At 33.1% G+C, this 16480-nt stretch overlaps 1 protein-coding gene across 1 annotated transcript; it reads right to left on the bottom strand.

Moving 5' to 3' along the window:
• Nucleotides 1-3523: 3523 nt before the first annotated feature.
• On the bottom strand, nt 3524-10230 carry LOC128172690 (uncharacterized). The gene is made up of 4 exons (XM_052838461.1): nt 9465-10230; nt 9159-9365; nt 8597-8759; nt 3524-7045 (listed from the first exon to the last, which is right to left on the bottom strand). Exons 1-4 carry the CDS (start codon nt 9870-9872, stop codon nt 6918-6920), a joined length of 906 nt encoding a protein of 301 aa, XP_052694421.1. The 5' UTR covers nt 9873-10230; the 3' UTR covers nt 3524-6917.
• Nucleotides 10231-16480: the final 6250 nt, after the last annotated feature.

The following is a 16480-nucleotide window of genomic DNA, read 5'->3' as shown; positions in this document are numbered from 1 at the left end:
CATTACTTAGTGTTGTTCTTATTAGAATGGATAAACTATATACCGGTAATTACACTCGGATTGATAATGTGTAAGCATTTTAGTAAATGTGATTGTTCTAAAAGTATTAATTTTATTATCAAAAACCAATATTGGATTATTATTAGGTAGAAAAATATTGAAGAAATTGAAATGTATATATAAATGATATCTCCCATCATTTCCCGACCGACCTCAGAAAAAAAGAAGTATGTGAAATTCACATCGACATCAAGAGTCGCAAATTTTACATGTAAACAAACCGCTTGACTTTACAGGGGCGGTGACGGTGTTGAAATACAATCGCATCCAAGTCAAGAGACAATACCATTAGTATAATTTGCATGAACAATTTAGAAATACTATTTTCTTCACATAATTTACGTAAAAGAAAGTTGATCAGACCAAAACAACCGCACATTTTTATGCGCAATAAATACACAATTTTTTCAATGGCTGACACGATAGCTTAATATGGGCGTTTTAGACATTTTAAACATGTTCAGCAGAGCAACTGCTCGTAACCGCTTGCCAAGTTCCATGTATGTACTTCATGCGTTATAACTGTCTTTTAGAATTCCTTGGTTTCAACAAATTTACCCAATCAATTTTTCAACACTGTCTTAAATCAAAATCAACTTTTGCTTAAAATCCATGTTCACAAAACACAATGCTCACAAATGCTACCGTTTAAGACCATACAAAATCTACAACCTATTGTACTCAGGGGACCGACAAGGTCTGTGGGCCTCTTGTTCTTCGTTACATCCATTTAACTAACCGTTCTTTATATTAATTTTTAAGTTTACTGTTTTCCTTTTGTGCTTTTCTGTAAATATTTTATAAGTAATTCTTTTCATGATTTATAAGAAATGGCGTGTTTGCCACACGCAATTATCGTTAAGGAGAATTTATTCTTGAGTACAACGGAACGCTCATTAACAGGAACGAGGGAATGAAGAGGGAAAGGAATTACCCATCCAGCTTAGGCAGCTATATTTTTTTCCCTGTCTTCATCCATGGGGAAAAAGATATGATTTCATTAAGATATCTAGTGTAGAAATGATAAGACTCAGCCATCTTACCAATATCACCCTAAACTTCGTTTGCAGGGGTATAATTATTTTAACTTTTACTGACACTTACCTTCAAAATATTCAGCATTCATTTTGAAATTAGTAATGGCCGTCTAAATCAAGGAATAATTTCTTGAACAAATTCATCCTGAAAAATCAACATTAACATTATACATATAAAATTGTATAAATTTTTTTTTTATCTTCATTCAAAAGATAAATTATCTTCACATTGTGCAGTAATTCTCTGACTTATTCAAAACAAGAGGCCTGATCGCCTTGATGGTCACATGAGTAGCATTACCCTAAGACTAAACATATAAAGGTTAATGTTTTTGCATTGGGGTACTCATATGTATCAAGTAAAGATGTTCCCATGGGATGAATCGATATATATCTAAATGTTTTTGAAATAAGACTGTCAACCAATTCTTTGATGATACACAGATATAAATCGGATTTGAAATTTGCATCAATGTTATGCTATATATGTCAACTAATCAGATATATATATAAACCCAAGTAAGAATATTCAATGCAGTAATTCATCTTGAAGGGCATATAAAACTGTCACCAAATGTCCAATAAAAATGAAAAAAAAAACAGTTGCAAAATGTCACATCAGTGACTCGGCTAGGTCAATTTTAATAAAAAATCTTCATATTAAATTTTAACTATCTATTAAATTTACTAAATATATTTTTGACATTTCTAACTTTATTCACAACTCTTCATTCTTTTTGTAGTTTGGAGAACAATTAATTTCCAATTTCTCCAAGAGGCGTCAGTGCACCCTACAGTGTGGGGGTAGGACTGCTCTACTCACACTGTGGGGGCAAAAGTCTGAGGACGACATTATCCCAGGACTTAATGAAATATACGCAGTACGACCAACCAACGACTTCAACGGCCAACGGTCGTACAATTCTACTCCAAGCACAGCATTCAAGGTAACAGCATGACTGATTTCAGTTTGTACGTTCAATGATCACTCTTCAGTTAGTACTTCCATTTTCTAGACAAGCTGAAAAATATGGATATGATATAAGACCTCAAGATTTTTTTTTTTAATTAATGGTTTGTTTCTGCTTTCATGCTGATTAAAAAATGTAGGGTTGCATAATATAGTACTATATATTAGTCTGTCCTCCACAATTCTACCTTTTCCTATTTTCATTGTATACATCATATATTTATGCCTATTTATTACTATTTATTTACTACCTATCTATTCACTTATAAAATATACCTCTGACTTTTGATATGTATAATTATACTGAATGACCTCATGTACCATTTCATGGTTTCAGTGAATAAACTGAATTGAATTGCAGGGACTTATTCCTAGTTCCTACTCTGGTCAGGGGCCAAAATTTGGCCCTATTCACAATTAAAAATACTTTAAATAGGTTCAATTTAGAAGTGTTTTTTCTCAAATGGTGAACAGTGCTTAGGCCTAAGAAAAAATGTTTCTGCTTTCCCGACAGACCCTAGCTTTTACCCCCAGACTCAAAACTTTTTTAAAGCATTTTTTATGGAAAAACGTTTATTTATCCGATTTGAAAAAAAAAATATTTGTCCGATTTGAAAAAAAATTACTCAAAATTCCTCCAAAATGGCATTTCCCACATTATTATCCTACTTCATAGCGCGATAATTTTTCACAAGCCCAAAGCGACGCAAGGCAGTCTCTTACAATTTGCGCATATTTTAAGTTCAGTGCTAGTTATTTTACGGGAACACTATGCCACTGGCTTGTAATTGTCTCTTTCCTTCTGAAAGACTGCTGTCCCTAGGCCATAGGCATAGCTACTAGTATATGCACTAACGACAATAGGCTTCTGTCGATCATATAATGTCAACACCGGAACACATGTAAGTAATTCCTTAATGAATTAGCCTGAACCTTGTCAAACAACCAAGCATTTCCGGATTTCAGTAGGTCTGTCATTGGGCTTATTACTGAGGCTAGATCAGGAATGAATCGTCCTATGTATTTCACTTAACCAATAAATCTGCGTAGTTGGGTAAGGTTGGTCGGAGTTTCAATCTGTCTAATAGCATCAACTCGACTGCTACTTGATCAGATACTTTCAGGTGAAATGTCGAGTCTCAAAGTATTTTATATCATTCTTACTGAATTCACATTCGTTCACATTTCAAAATATTTAATGCCCGTATTCTCGGACTCCATGTTAGGAAATTAAGTTGGTTAGTTTCGTCAATTCTTATACATGTACATGTTGTCGACGGCGCGCGGCCTAATCAATTTACACAATCGTTCTTCAAAACGCTTTAAAGTTATAACAATATAGGATATACATGTAATCTTTATATTAAGACCTTAATAAATATGTTTCCAAGTTTATAACTAACGATTATTTCTTCAGCGGCACCACTTTTAATTTACTCAATTCACTCTCTCTCTCTCTCTCTCGCTCGCATATAAGTCACAAGCGGCAGTCAAAACATTACGTAGAAACTTTTCTAGAGTTAACCCTCAATTTAATTCGCTATAATATTTCAGTTGTTGAAAGCTTTGAAGGGTATGGAAGAAGTTCAGTGTCAGTATCTTCGACGAGTTGAAGTACGAGCCGATTTGAAAAAAAAAACAACGAACAATCTCAAAACAGAGAAAAAAGGACTTTCCTGAAAGAAGTTTTTATGGAAAAAAACACAATGTTCGTCATGGAGAGAAGTTGAAGAGACTTACGAGCCATACGTTTATATTAGAAGTGTTGTTTAATGTATATGTTTTCTATTTGTATATGTATTTTACCCGTATTTTTTCATTTAGCGTGTAATCATAGTATAACCATTTCAAGAACGTGAGTTATTTACCCTAATTGGAACTCTCCTATTGTAAATCTGCGCATGCACTTAAATATACGTCTACCTCTGCGTGCGTTCTTGACAACTGTCACAATGGACGTACAAACGAAGAGCTCTGTTTCGGGATAAGAAAGTATTGCTTCATATGTAGAGGGAAAACTGTAGAGGGACAGGTCGTCAGTGTCCATAGATTTCAAAACGATGCAGATAAACGGAGAATATGGCTACAGCGAGCTATGTTACTACGCAAGTACTTCATGCACCTGCTCGAAGAATTCGTACGTGTGTTCTTTTCATTTAGTGAATGGTAGTATAAACGATAAAACAGGTTTGATTGGGAGGAGGGTAGATCTAACAGATTTTGCAAGATAACGAATCTAATAGTTGATTTTCAGTTCATTGTTTGAATGATAATGTTGGGAGTCGTTATGCTTCAATCATTTAGCAATATTCCTCAATTATGTTCAAAAATTTGTTATTATGTTTTGAATGTATCTTATCTAGTAACTATCATTGGCAGGTTTGTGTGTTTTTGTGTATGTTAATTAATGTGTTTGGGGGAGGGGGGTTAGCGATAGAGCTAGCATTTGAATTAGTCAAGTAAACATTGTTTTGCAATCTAGCACCCTCAACCACAAATGCCCCAGCTGTCCCTTTTTTGTCATGAGCCAGGTGTGGAGGACAATCAGCTTCCTTAGAGCGAGGATAACCAGGATAGCTTTTAACAAACAGGTTCTTCATAATTTTTTAACTATTACTTATTATAACTGATACAAGAAACTATTGGTACAAGCACCAAATTTATGGGCTGAGAAAAATTACCTACAGTATTTTTTTTCACACATTCTGAAAGTTTGGTTTAAAGGGTACCAACTACCTCTATTTTTTTAGCAATATCTACAGGTGTCTTTTCTATGGATATTTGAGGATAGTGAACATGGCCGTTAAGGCTACAATTTTTTTCAGACATCACATCACATAAATGTGCAGCGGATATACGAGTCTTTAATGCCTTGACCTTTTGACGACTAAAATTCTGTAAGCGTCTTGGTCCAACCATCCTCCACTTACGTAGTAAATGTGAAGCCTGTGGGTACAAAAATACTTGAGGTAGCGAATTGGATAAATGTGCAATGAAGCACTGTTTCGGCATTTATCAATAAGTGATATCACCTGTTTGATCCGAATACGCGATATCATTATTTGTATAGGTGATGTATAATTTAATGGGAATAAATACCGAAACGGAGCCTTTTTAATATGAGTAGATAATGTCACCTATTCAAAAAGGGTCATATCACCTATTTTACATAATGAATAAGTAATCTTATTTAAATAAGTGATATCACCTATTTGAAAGGGAGATATCACTCTTTCGAATAGGTGTGTCACCTATTCAAACTGGTAATATCACTTACTCATTATGGATTGATGATATTACCTATCTGAACGGTGACATTACCTATTTGAAAAGGTGATATTCATTCAAAACCCGAATAGGTGATATCACTTAACAATCGCCTAAATCACCTATTCGAATAGCTGTTATGACTTAATGGTAATAAAGACCAAAACAGCACCTCACAGCAATGGTGATAATCTTAAAAGTGAATTCCACATCTATGATGAATTTCTGCAATCATCCTTAAGCAAAGTTGTATGTAATAATTGTGAAGGCTGAAAAGGTACATGTATGCAATAAAATTGTTGACTAACAGACATACAGATGGACAATCATTTTGAATACAATATTTTTGGACAAAAAACATAAGATATTAGCAAGAAAACATTTATTATAACATTTAAAACATGTATTACTAAATGTATCACAAAAAAATATCATAACTGTTTTCCTGAACAAATATTAAATTATGCAGAATAAACTGCTGAGCGTTCAAACGTATGTAAATTTAACATATATAAAAGCAAACACTGCTCTGAAAAAATAATATAAACAACAATTGCTGAGTATCAAAAATGTGACTAAAAAAATGAAAGTGAAGAAACCCTTCAATTTTTTTGAATGGAGAAGTAATTGCCAAAATTTTCTGTAAATATGCCTAGATTATTGAATTTTTAAAAGTGATGTTGAATTAAGATAACATCTCTAGAAAACGAGGCAATTCAGCACAGAATATCAAAGCAGAACATTTATAAAAAAACTTTTAAGGAAAACTACTGGTACAGGATCTATTGTGCAATATAAAAAATAATTTGAACTTGTGATGAATGATAAATGACTGTCTGATTCATTTGTAAAACTTGTAAATTTTAGTACTGTGGTAGCATTTTAAAGAGTATCATTCTTCAGAGGATGTTAGAAAGCATGAGCAAAGAACAGCCACTACTTGTGTAGGAAACCTTAAGATATGGACATGATATAAAAAGCATCATCATAACACTGCTCTGATTAACAAATATTAAGAAAATAACATGAACAGCAGCTGAATATCCAAAATGAAGTTTACAATACACAAAAGAAGAAAATTTACTAGCATTTTAAATCAATATGTGTTATGATAGGCCAATGTAATCTTATATAATACAATAGTAATCTGAATAATACTGATAGACATAAGACTTCAGTAAACTGAAAGTTCAACTGTTTTCATCATTAAATTTTTATCGTATAATACAAATTTTAATAAATGACAAAGAATATGATCTATTATGCAAACTGATGAAAAAAGGTTTTAAAGGTTACAAAATAACAGAAATATTGCGATTCTTAATGTTGCAAATCCCATAGTAACATTTTAAAACCACAGTATTGACTACTTGTCTTGGATTAAGATAAAGTATTTCTATCCATTCCGAGACTGAATAAGCATGTTGAGGTTTTTTTATGCATCAGTGTTTATGTTGTAAACAATGTTGGATGCACTAATGCATCCAGAAAATGAAATGGGCAAGCTTTCAATCAGGAACATCAAGGTTTCATTTTTGTCTGTTGTTGGTACATTTTTGTTCATGGCACTTTCGATGGCACCTTTAAACATGGTTATCTTTCTGACCCTCCGATTCATAAAGAAACAAAGCTCTGATGTTCTTTTCAGTGGCACTTTCCTGCCCGCCACAAACTGGACACTGTCCTTTTATCATCTTCTTTTGGCGACATCCTGGGAGAGAAAAAAATGAATGTTACTATTTCTAAACATCTTTAAGTAAACTTGGGAACAGTGAAATACAGCAGGAAAGGTGTGTTCAGGGAATGAGTAAATCAGTGCAACACACATTTTTCATAAGCACTGTGAAAATATTTGCATGTACAATGCTTGGACCCCGGTAAATTACGGGAAAAAAAAATTAAATACACAATTTTTCAATGTCTGAACTCTTACCCACACCTTTGAAAAATTAAACAGTGCAAAATTAAATAATTAAAGTTAGGTCACTGTATAGAACGAAGTAGTGTTTTGTAACAGGGGTCATCAATATTTCCTGAATCTCCATAGAAATTTAAGGTCAGTGCCATTTTCACAGCCAAAGTACATACATGTAATGAGTGCACTGTTGCCCAAATATCTTGAAAGGACAGTAAATGCATGTGTGTTTGAAATTCATCAATGGAAAATTTTGGGCATAGCTGTATATATACCGGTACATATATAAAGCATAAAATATAACCCGTTTCCTTCAATGTAATTGACGGAAATTTATGTGACATTGACCTCAGTATGGCCTGATAAATCTTATAATTTGTCACCTGATTTGTAGCCTCATGTAACTTTGAGAAGACTAAAAGAATCAATAAGATCACATAGTTTTAAGTTGTCAACTTAGAGCGTTGTATTTTTAATCAGTACAATGTAATTATTGCATTATTTGTTACATGATTTCTATCAATAAAAGTCAAAAGAAGTTAAAAAAAAAGAGCACATGCTAGGGATTAAAAAAACATTCAACGTAAAGTTTCCCCCCTTATTATTAATTACTGACTTGACTAAAGTAGTGAAATAGGATTTTAGTTACTTATGTTTATTGGTTTAAGAACTCTGCTTCTTAGAGAAAATTCTAGCTTTACTTTCGAGATTAACGGAAGACCAACTTGTTGCTTTGCAACGAGCTTTGCTCTATTTATTTCTATACTGTTCTGCTACACTATATGTGCATTGTATTTGATGTTTGAAGGAAAGTCATCTTGTCAATTTGAAAACAGGGATTTACGCCGCCATTTTAGCGGAAAAACAGCGAGGAGTTCCAAGTCTGGTTTCCGGGAAATTAATGTGTATTTATTGTAATGTCTTAATATGATCCCGAGTGGATATTTAGTGGATTTAATGGCATGTACATATTCACAAAGGTTTGTAGTGTACATATATGTATTTTTCCCCTGCAGAATATTTTTTACAAAATGAAAATTGACGCGAAGCAGATCCGCTTCGTGGCTGCTACATTGGGCAGTTGGGAGTATATAGGACGAATTCTTACCATGACCTGAGTGTAGCCTGGTCACGGTTAGATTATTTTTCCTAGCCTTAACTATGCTGTGTATACAGATTCTAAGAAACATTTAAAATCTTACGATTTAAATACTGTTTTCTCCCAGTGTCTTATATTGATCAATCACATAAAGTCCATGAGTAAGAACCCTAGCAAGTTTGCAGTAACATTATTCATCAGCAATGAGAATCTAGGAATATTTTTGTTGAGGTCTTTTCTGCAAATACCTTGTTTTGCACAGATTTCATACACATCAGCTTCTAATACATCAATCAGTGTAATTGCTTTGGTGCTAATGTCACTTGTGGAATTGAGGAAGTCTGTATCGTTTTCAAACGCCTTTAACTCCTCACTTGTTGGATCAGAAACATTCAAGGTATTTGGAATGAACTACAAAAGAAAATTGTAAATGTACAAGTTACAAAATTACCCAACAGTATGATTCAATGTATATGGTTAAGATAAGCCTCTTGTTTCTGGTTATGAGTCAAGCATTAGTTATTAGCAATCTTTGTTTCAATATCAGTGTTAAAGCTTCTCTGTGATAACCTGAAAATGAGCTGAGAAGGACAGACATACTGACATACATGACAATTAAAATAGAGCACCCTACCCCTCCCTAAATTTTGATTGTGGAGTGTAATTTTTTTAAAATTTCAATTTTACACTATGCATTCATTATTTTTTCAGTATTTGCCCGTCATAATTTTGAACATGATATAAATAATGTTTTCAAGAAAACTGAAAATAAAAGTACAATGCACCTAAATTAATGGAAAAATTTGTTACCTGGCATCTGGACTCTGAGGTGGTAGTTAGTTGAGGCATATTTAAGAATTGCTTGGTATACACGGATGTTATCAGTACAACATCTCCTTCATAATTCATTTCTGCATTTTTGCTGAATAGACAAACTTTTGCCAACCCATCGTTATCTTTCATCAGTAAGGACTTTACGCTTAATGTTCCATCTCGGACCTGCTTCAGAGGAGAAACCTGCAATTGATAACAAACATATCTTTTGACATTGTGAATTTACTAATCAACTTGAAGACAGTAAAAAATTGTGTATATTATTTTTTATTTGTTACTTACTTTTACAATTTTGCCAGTTACTGTTGATTTTGATGGTGATTTTAATGCTGATGGCAAGTCCTGAACTACTCCTTGTGGTGGGACATCTTCTGGTAATGGTGGAATTTGTAGTGTAGGGTGAACAGTCACAGGAACAGCATATGCAATGGTAGTATCTTTGGTCACCCAGAGTTCATTCTCTCCTTTCGCAACAGCATTTTTAAACTTGTATGTCATGCCTTCCTTGAACATTTCATATTTTCCAGTCAGGTATACTCTGACATGGTAGGTTTTCATGTTTTCTGCACACACCAGATTAAAGTATTTCATCATTTTATCTGTCTTGGAGGTTTTATAAGCTTGAATTTCTTTAGAAACTCTGCATACTTTAAGAACTTGTGTGTCATCCTTAGAAGAAAAGGAAAACATTTTTATATTATATGGAAATTTAAATACTAGCAGTGAGAATTTTGTAGCTTTAACTCTTTAATAATACACAGACACATGAACATGTGTTTAAACTTAAGAAAATATAGTACACAACAGTTTGGTACATTTACAATGTACATACAAAATTCAAACATAATTTAAGATAATTCAAATGTTTCATCTGAACGAGTCTTAAGAAGGTTTGCGTAAGAAATATAGCAGAATATTTCAAAACAGATGATACATTTTTTTTTTACCTCACACAATGAATTTAAAGAGTTCCAATTCTGAATTTAATTATAATTTTTTATAGAACTTAATAATGAAAGGAAGCCTGGATATACTAATAATATCAAGATTATCAATGCTATTGTTATATGATTTCATAAAATGTAATATTTTTTTACATTTAAATTATGAGAAATAACTTTTCCTTTAACACTGAAATAAACTGAAGTTTTGTATACATTTTTTGCAAATTGTAAGAAAAATAAGGCATGATATGGTATACTTTTCTTTTTATCAAATTACTGTAATTGCATCCTATCAACATCAAGAATTTTGGAAATGTAGACCTTTCTTCATTGTTCGATATTTATTTTATAATAATAAATTTTTCAACCTTTCATATTCATTTATCACGGAGTCACTAGCCTTGATTTTCATGGGATCCAACCGAATGAGTATCAAACCAGACAGAGTTCGGACTCAACTAAGAGCTACATAAGCCATTCCATAATCAAACACTGTACTTCCCAGGTCTACAACTGCAGAGTCCAGTGATATACCTTGTACCTTATGTACTGTACATGCCCACGACAGAATCAAAGGGAACTGTGATCTAACAATGTGATGCCCCTTATAAATAAACTCAGTTTCAATGCGCTGAATATGTACAGGTGTATGAACTGTGTTTCTACATTACATATGACTTGGCCAATTGTAGAGTTGTCAAACTTCACATGGATAATAGATGGTATACTTCCCATAACGTCTATATTTGTTACAACGCCCATCGCTCCATTCACCAATCCCTGATCAGTATTAATATTTCTTGTCAACATTACTCTACAATTAATTGAAATCATTAACTCTTTTTCCAAACCACCAGCAAGACAATTATCAACTGGTATCATTTCCATGGGTACAAGGGCATGTGCATTTTGTTCAGATGAAGAAAAATAATGTTCAGCATGAATAACATATGTTTTGTTACATAACTTTGTCAGTTGCTCTCTGTTGTATAATTCTACCTGCTTTCTAGTTGGAAAGATATGCAAATGTTCAGAAAAGTTTACCTGTGTGTTGTATACTAATCTTGTTTTCAGTAGCAAAATATCTTCGTCACTTGGATAACCTATCCTTACACGATTTAACAATGCAGATACACTTGATCATTTTTCTGTCGCACATTTTTTGTTAAAAATATTGAATCAAAAAGTTGCCAAATTAACATATTTTTGAAACAGAAACTACCTTTCACTGGTCGAAATTGAAAAAAATCTCCAATAACAATAATATTGCAACCCCCAGAGACATTACTGTTGTTTTTTTTTATTTCTGATAGTCTTCGGCTTATAAACGAAAACATTTCACTGCTCACCATGCTGATTTCATCTATAACAATTGTATGCACATTTTAAATTCTTGTCTTAATTTTGATATGCTATAACTAGATAATGAACCATACTGAAGAAAACTTGCAACTGGAATTTTAAATACAAAGTGCAAAGTCCGGCCATTAATGTTATTATACCCCCCCAAACGAAGTTTGGGGGGGGGGGGGGTATATAGGAATCACCTTGTCCGTCCATCCGTCCGTCCGTCTGTCTGTTCGATTCGTGTCCGGTCCATATTTATCTTATAGAGATATATTGGAAGTTCTTACTTCACACAAAGATTGCTTATGACCGAAGGATGTGTCATGACCTTGACCCAAGGTTATTTGGGCAAGGTCAAGGTCACGGTCAGAAAAAGTGCTAAATTCGTGTCCGGTCCATATCTTTCTTATGGAGAAACATTGGAAGTTCTTACTTCACTCAAAGTTTGCTTATGACCTTAGGGTGTGTCATGACCTTGACCCAAGGTAATTTGGGCAAGGTCAAGGTCACTGCCAGAAAAAGTGCAAAATTCGTGTCCGGTCCATATCTTTCTTATGGAGAAACATTTGAAGTTCTTACTTCACACAAAGAATGCTTAAGATTTAAGGGTGTGTCATGACCTTGACCCAAGGTTATTTGGGCAAGGTCAAGGTCACTGGCAGAAAAAGTGCAAAATTCCTGTCGGGTCCATATCTTTCTTATGGAGAAACATTGGAAGTTCTCAGTTCACACAAAGATTGCTTATGACCTAAGGGTGTGTCATGACCTGACCCAAGGTCATTTAGGCAAGGCCAAGGTCACTGGCACAAAATTCATGTCCAGTCTGTATCTTGTATAATTGACAAATATTGGAAGTTCTTAATTCACATCAAGATCGCTTATAACCTGAGGGTGTGTCATGACCTTGACCCAAGGTCAATTTAGGAAGTTCAAGGTCATTGTTTTAAAAAAATCGGGCTCAGTATACCAATAATTCAAAATGTTTATATTAAATGGCTGCTTGACATGTGGAATTTTGTTTGATTCGAGTCATGTTTGTTAACATTAGGATGCAAATGCCCTCATGCATTAACAGTTAACTTAAACTAAAATAGAATTATATGAATAGAAATTGGTCTGTGTACTCATATTAGCATTAACAGTTTTAAAAAATAGAGCAGTTGTTATTTATAGAAAATGGATGGTGAAATAGATTCATCCAATATTTTCCATCATAGAAAAAAATACATGAGTTATGATTTTTTCTTAGCGGGGGGTATCAATTGTGAGCTTGCTCACAGTACATCTAGTTAGATGCAGTTCCTGTAGGTGCACATACAATGACAGGATTAGAATTTGGAACTTCAGCACAGTAGAGTTGAATGTAAGATATTAAAACTTTTGTTATATATGTTTTACCAACGCTAGCTCCACCTGTAATAAACAAATGAAATGGGCAATTTCGTGTTTCAAATTTACTTTTCACAAAATGCAAAGCCTTTGTTTGAGAGGTTGTCATACCATCAATGCTTCTTTTAAATTCATCAATGGACACTGAACAGTGTAAAGAATGCATGTGAAAATCATCATCAAAAGTAAAAATTTTTGAACTATCTGTTCTTTTATCATCCTTGTTGTTTTCTTGAGGACACATTGTCATATACACAGTCTCAAAATCCATATCATTAAATACATCACAGGTACTATTGACTGTAGCATTTGGTTGAACATTTGTTTCTTCACTAGCCATATTAGCAAGGTTGATTCTTCTCATTGTATTTTCAATATGCTGTGTAAATGAAAAGAAAGTAAAATCCATTTCACTATCCATAATATCTCTTTTCTGGATAAATGCATCCTTTGCAGTTAAATATGGTTGTATCAATTCAGTTTCTGATCTATGGGGAATAAGTAAAAATAAGTATGAGTAGTAATGTTCTTCTGAAAACAATGGAAAATTTGGAGTGCGAACAACACTTGGATTTTTACTTTTCCTCATACATATCTCAAACTTGTCAATATAAATTCGCTCAAGACTTAGCTTAACGTTAGAATGAACATAATTGCTTCTATAACGTATCACAAAATATTTCACAGAAAAAAGTTATCATTTAAAGACTTTAGAGCTCCTCAGCCCCTTATTTGAAGGACCAGCCCCTTTTCCTTGATGTCAAATGAAAGGTCTTGACTTTTTAAAGATTTTTGGTTCTACATATTATAACAAAATACTATCAAAGAAAGAGATATTGAAAGAAAACCACGAAAAATCACGACGCTTTTTTAACCGTAATTTTCGAGCTCGGGCGAGCTTCGGCGCTTTTGGTCACTTGAAAATATATACACTACATGTCAGATCTACAACCTTTTGTCTACAATCCCTGAAATTTTGAACTCATTATCTGAAATCGATTGAGAGTTTACCCCTGGACAAGCCGACCCTCTGAAAATCGTTAAATTGTAAATAACTAAAATGTGGCTGGATTTTACGAATTCTTTTTATCAGAGGGGCCAAGCCCGTTTTAACATTAATTTCAATGTAATCAGAAATAAAGAAAGGAGTCGAACTCTGACCCAGATAAAAAAAAAACTACCAGATCGCCTCAAAAGCCTAATAAATCAATTATTTTTTAACATCTTAATTACAGTTGAAACCAAACTAAATTAGTGCGCCCAGTAAACAAATAAGATAATTCAGTGCGCCCAGTAAAACAAATAAGATAATTCAGTGCGGCCAGACTTACAAATTTATATAAAGATGATGATTTCTAGTTAAAAAACTGAATTAAAGTAATAACTGAAATCCATCATTTTTTGGATAATGATGAAAAACAGTCATAACTTTTTTTAAAGTTTATTTTAACATATAAATTGACCTCTGATAAATGAATATCACTGTACTTCATCATTTTTTTTATCAAAATTGTAAGTCTGAAATTAGCAGAAATGACAATAATCAGTTACTTTTCAATATGATGGATTTCAATCACACCCTGACTGGTAAAATCGCCGTCCCTGGCACTTCCCTATAAGCGTGTTTTACTGTATACTGATGAGTTCTATTTACTTTGGATTTATTTCCTTATATATACATTTTAACTTGATTTTGTCTTGGTTTAAATGCAATGTACAAACCTTTGGATTGTAGAGTTGTTTATCTGTTATATTGGACATGGATCTATATGGAATTGATTATTGTTTTGGCGGGGACCATCACCACTGACGGTGTGCGTTCTTGAAGAATTGTTGGTGCGAAGATATGCCAATGGTGGGATCTGGTTTTGCCCTGATTCTTCATTCAAGACGACTATGTCAGTGAATGAGAAGCACTTGCAGACTATTAGACAAGAAATGAATTCATTTTGTTGAAGTTTGCGACTTTGCAGGATGGAACTGTGAAAATAGGGCAGAACGCTGGTGAGTAGATTTTTCATTCAATGTGATTCAATTAGTTTGAACCGTATTTGAATTTTTATATTTTTTTCAATTACATTGTTTTGTTGGTTTAAGATTTCAAATCTCACTCACATTAAGACTGTCATATCATGGTTTTGAAAGGCACTTTTGTGGTTCGCTAAAATTCAATACAGGTTTACAAAATTTACAAAACAGAAGTGTTTGGTATGAAATATGTTCTGTAAATTTGTTTGGGGGGAAACAACTAGCCATTTTTTACAGGAATAACCCTAAGATCGTAACGGTTGGTTCGCCAGCTTTTTTCCAGGTCGAATCGATAATTTTAAAGGATATTTCATATGTTAGTTTTTTTCACTAAAAAATACAGGTTGCGTTCAAATTTTTCCAATCCAATGATTTTTGACACCTTTACCTCTTGAACATTGAGAAAAAAAAGATGGGAAATTCTTTGTTTCCACTTTAACATTTGAAGGGGTGCTTATATAAAACTGATAATTCATATGTAAGTCATTTTCTAGAAAATACAGTTCAACTTTGAATGTGGTTCCGGTTCAATGACTTGACAGAGTTATGCGTCTTGAACTTTGAAAAAAAAAGACAAACTCTCGGTTTCCGCTCTCTACCTTTTGAAGGAATGCATATCTAAAGCGGATATTTCATATGGGGGTTATTTAATAGAAAATACAGGTTGAGTTTGAAATCGGTTCTAGTCTGATATGCCTCTTGAACTTAAGAAAATTAAGTAATTCTCAGGGATACTAACTTCTTTTAGAATCAAACAAATGTTTCCATTTAAAGTTTTGGCTGCTTGTGGGGGCATTTGTGGCGTTACAACACATCTAGTTTCAACATACAAATTATTGTCAGCTCACTCTTTTAAGAATCCTTTGCTTCATTCCCATTTAAGGTGATGTATGGGAAGTCTATAATTAAAAGTACATTTTCACTCCTTATTTAAAAGGTTACAACATCATTATACTTGTACATTTATTTATAAAAAAAACATACTTAAGTTAAATTCTAATTCTCTACTTCTTTTCCTTCTATTGATAGATCATCAATTGAACTTGCTGAAGAGGAATAAATTGTCATGACGGATTAAAAGTTTGCTCTCCTCAAGACATACTTTGACGGACTATGGTCAAGATTATTTTTTTTTTGTAATTTCTAGTTTTCATTTCAACTACGAAATGTTCAGCTACCATTACACTTTTCAAAGAAGACTGGTTCTTTCATTTTGATTTTGAAATTTTTAAGTAAGCACTAAAATCTTTGGTCAATTTTTTGTGAAATACAAATTGCCTTTGCCCTTTCTCTGTTAAAGCTAGAATAACTAATGTTCAGCTACCATCAATCATAATTTTAGATATTTTGTAAATTTCTGGGTTGTTTTTTTTTGTGAAATACAAATTCCTGTTGCCTTTGTTAAGGCTAGAATAACTAATGTTCAGCTACCATTTAGCTTTTCAAAGAAAACAGGTTCTTCGTTTGAATTTGCTCTCCAGAAGACATAATTTGATGGACTATGGTCAAGATGTTTTTTTTGTTTTCTTAATTATTTCTTGTTATAATTTTAATTTTGAAATGTTTAAGTAAGCAGTGCTTAAAATCATA

This window comes from Crassostrea angulata, chromosome 2 (genome assembly GCF_025612915.1).
Source record: "Crassostrea angulata isolate pt1a10 chromosome 2, ASM2561291v2, whole genome shotgun sequence".
Taxonomy (NCBI): domain Eukaryota; kingdom Metazoa; phylum Mollusca; class Bivalvia; order Ostreida; family Ostreidae; genus Magallana; species Magallana angulata.
This window is presented reverse-complemented; position numbering and strand designations above follow the sequence as displayed.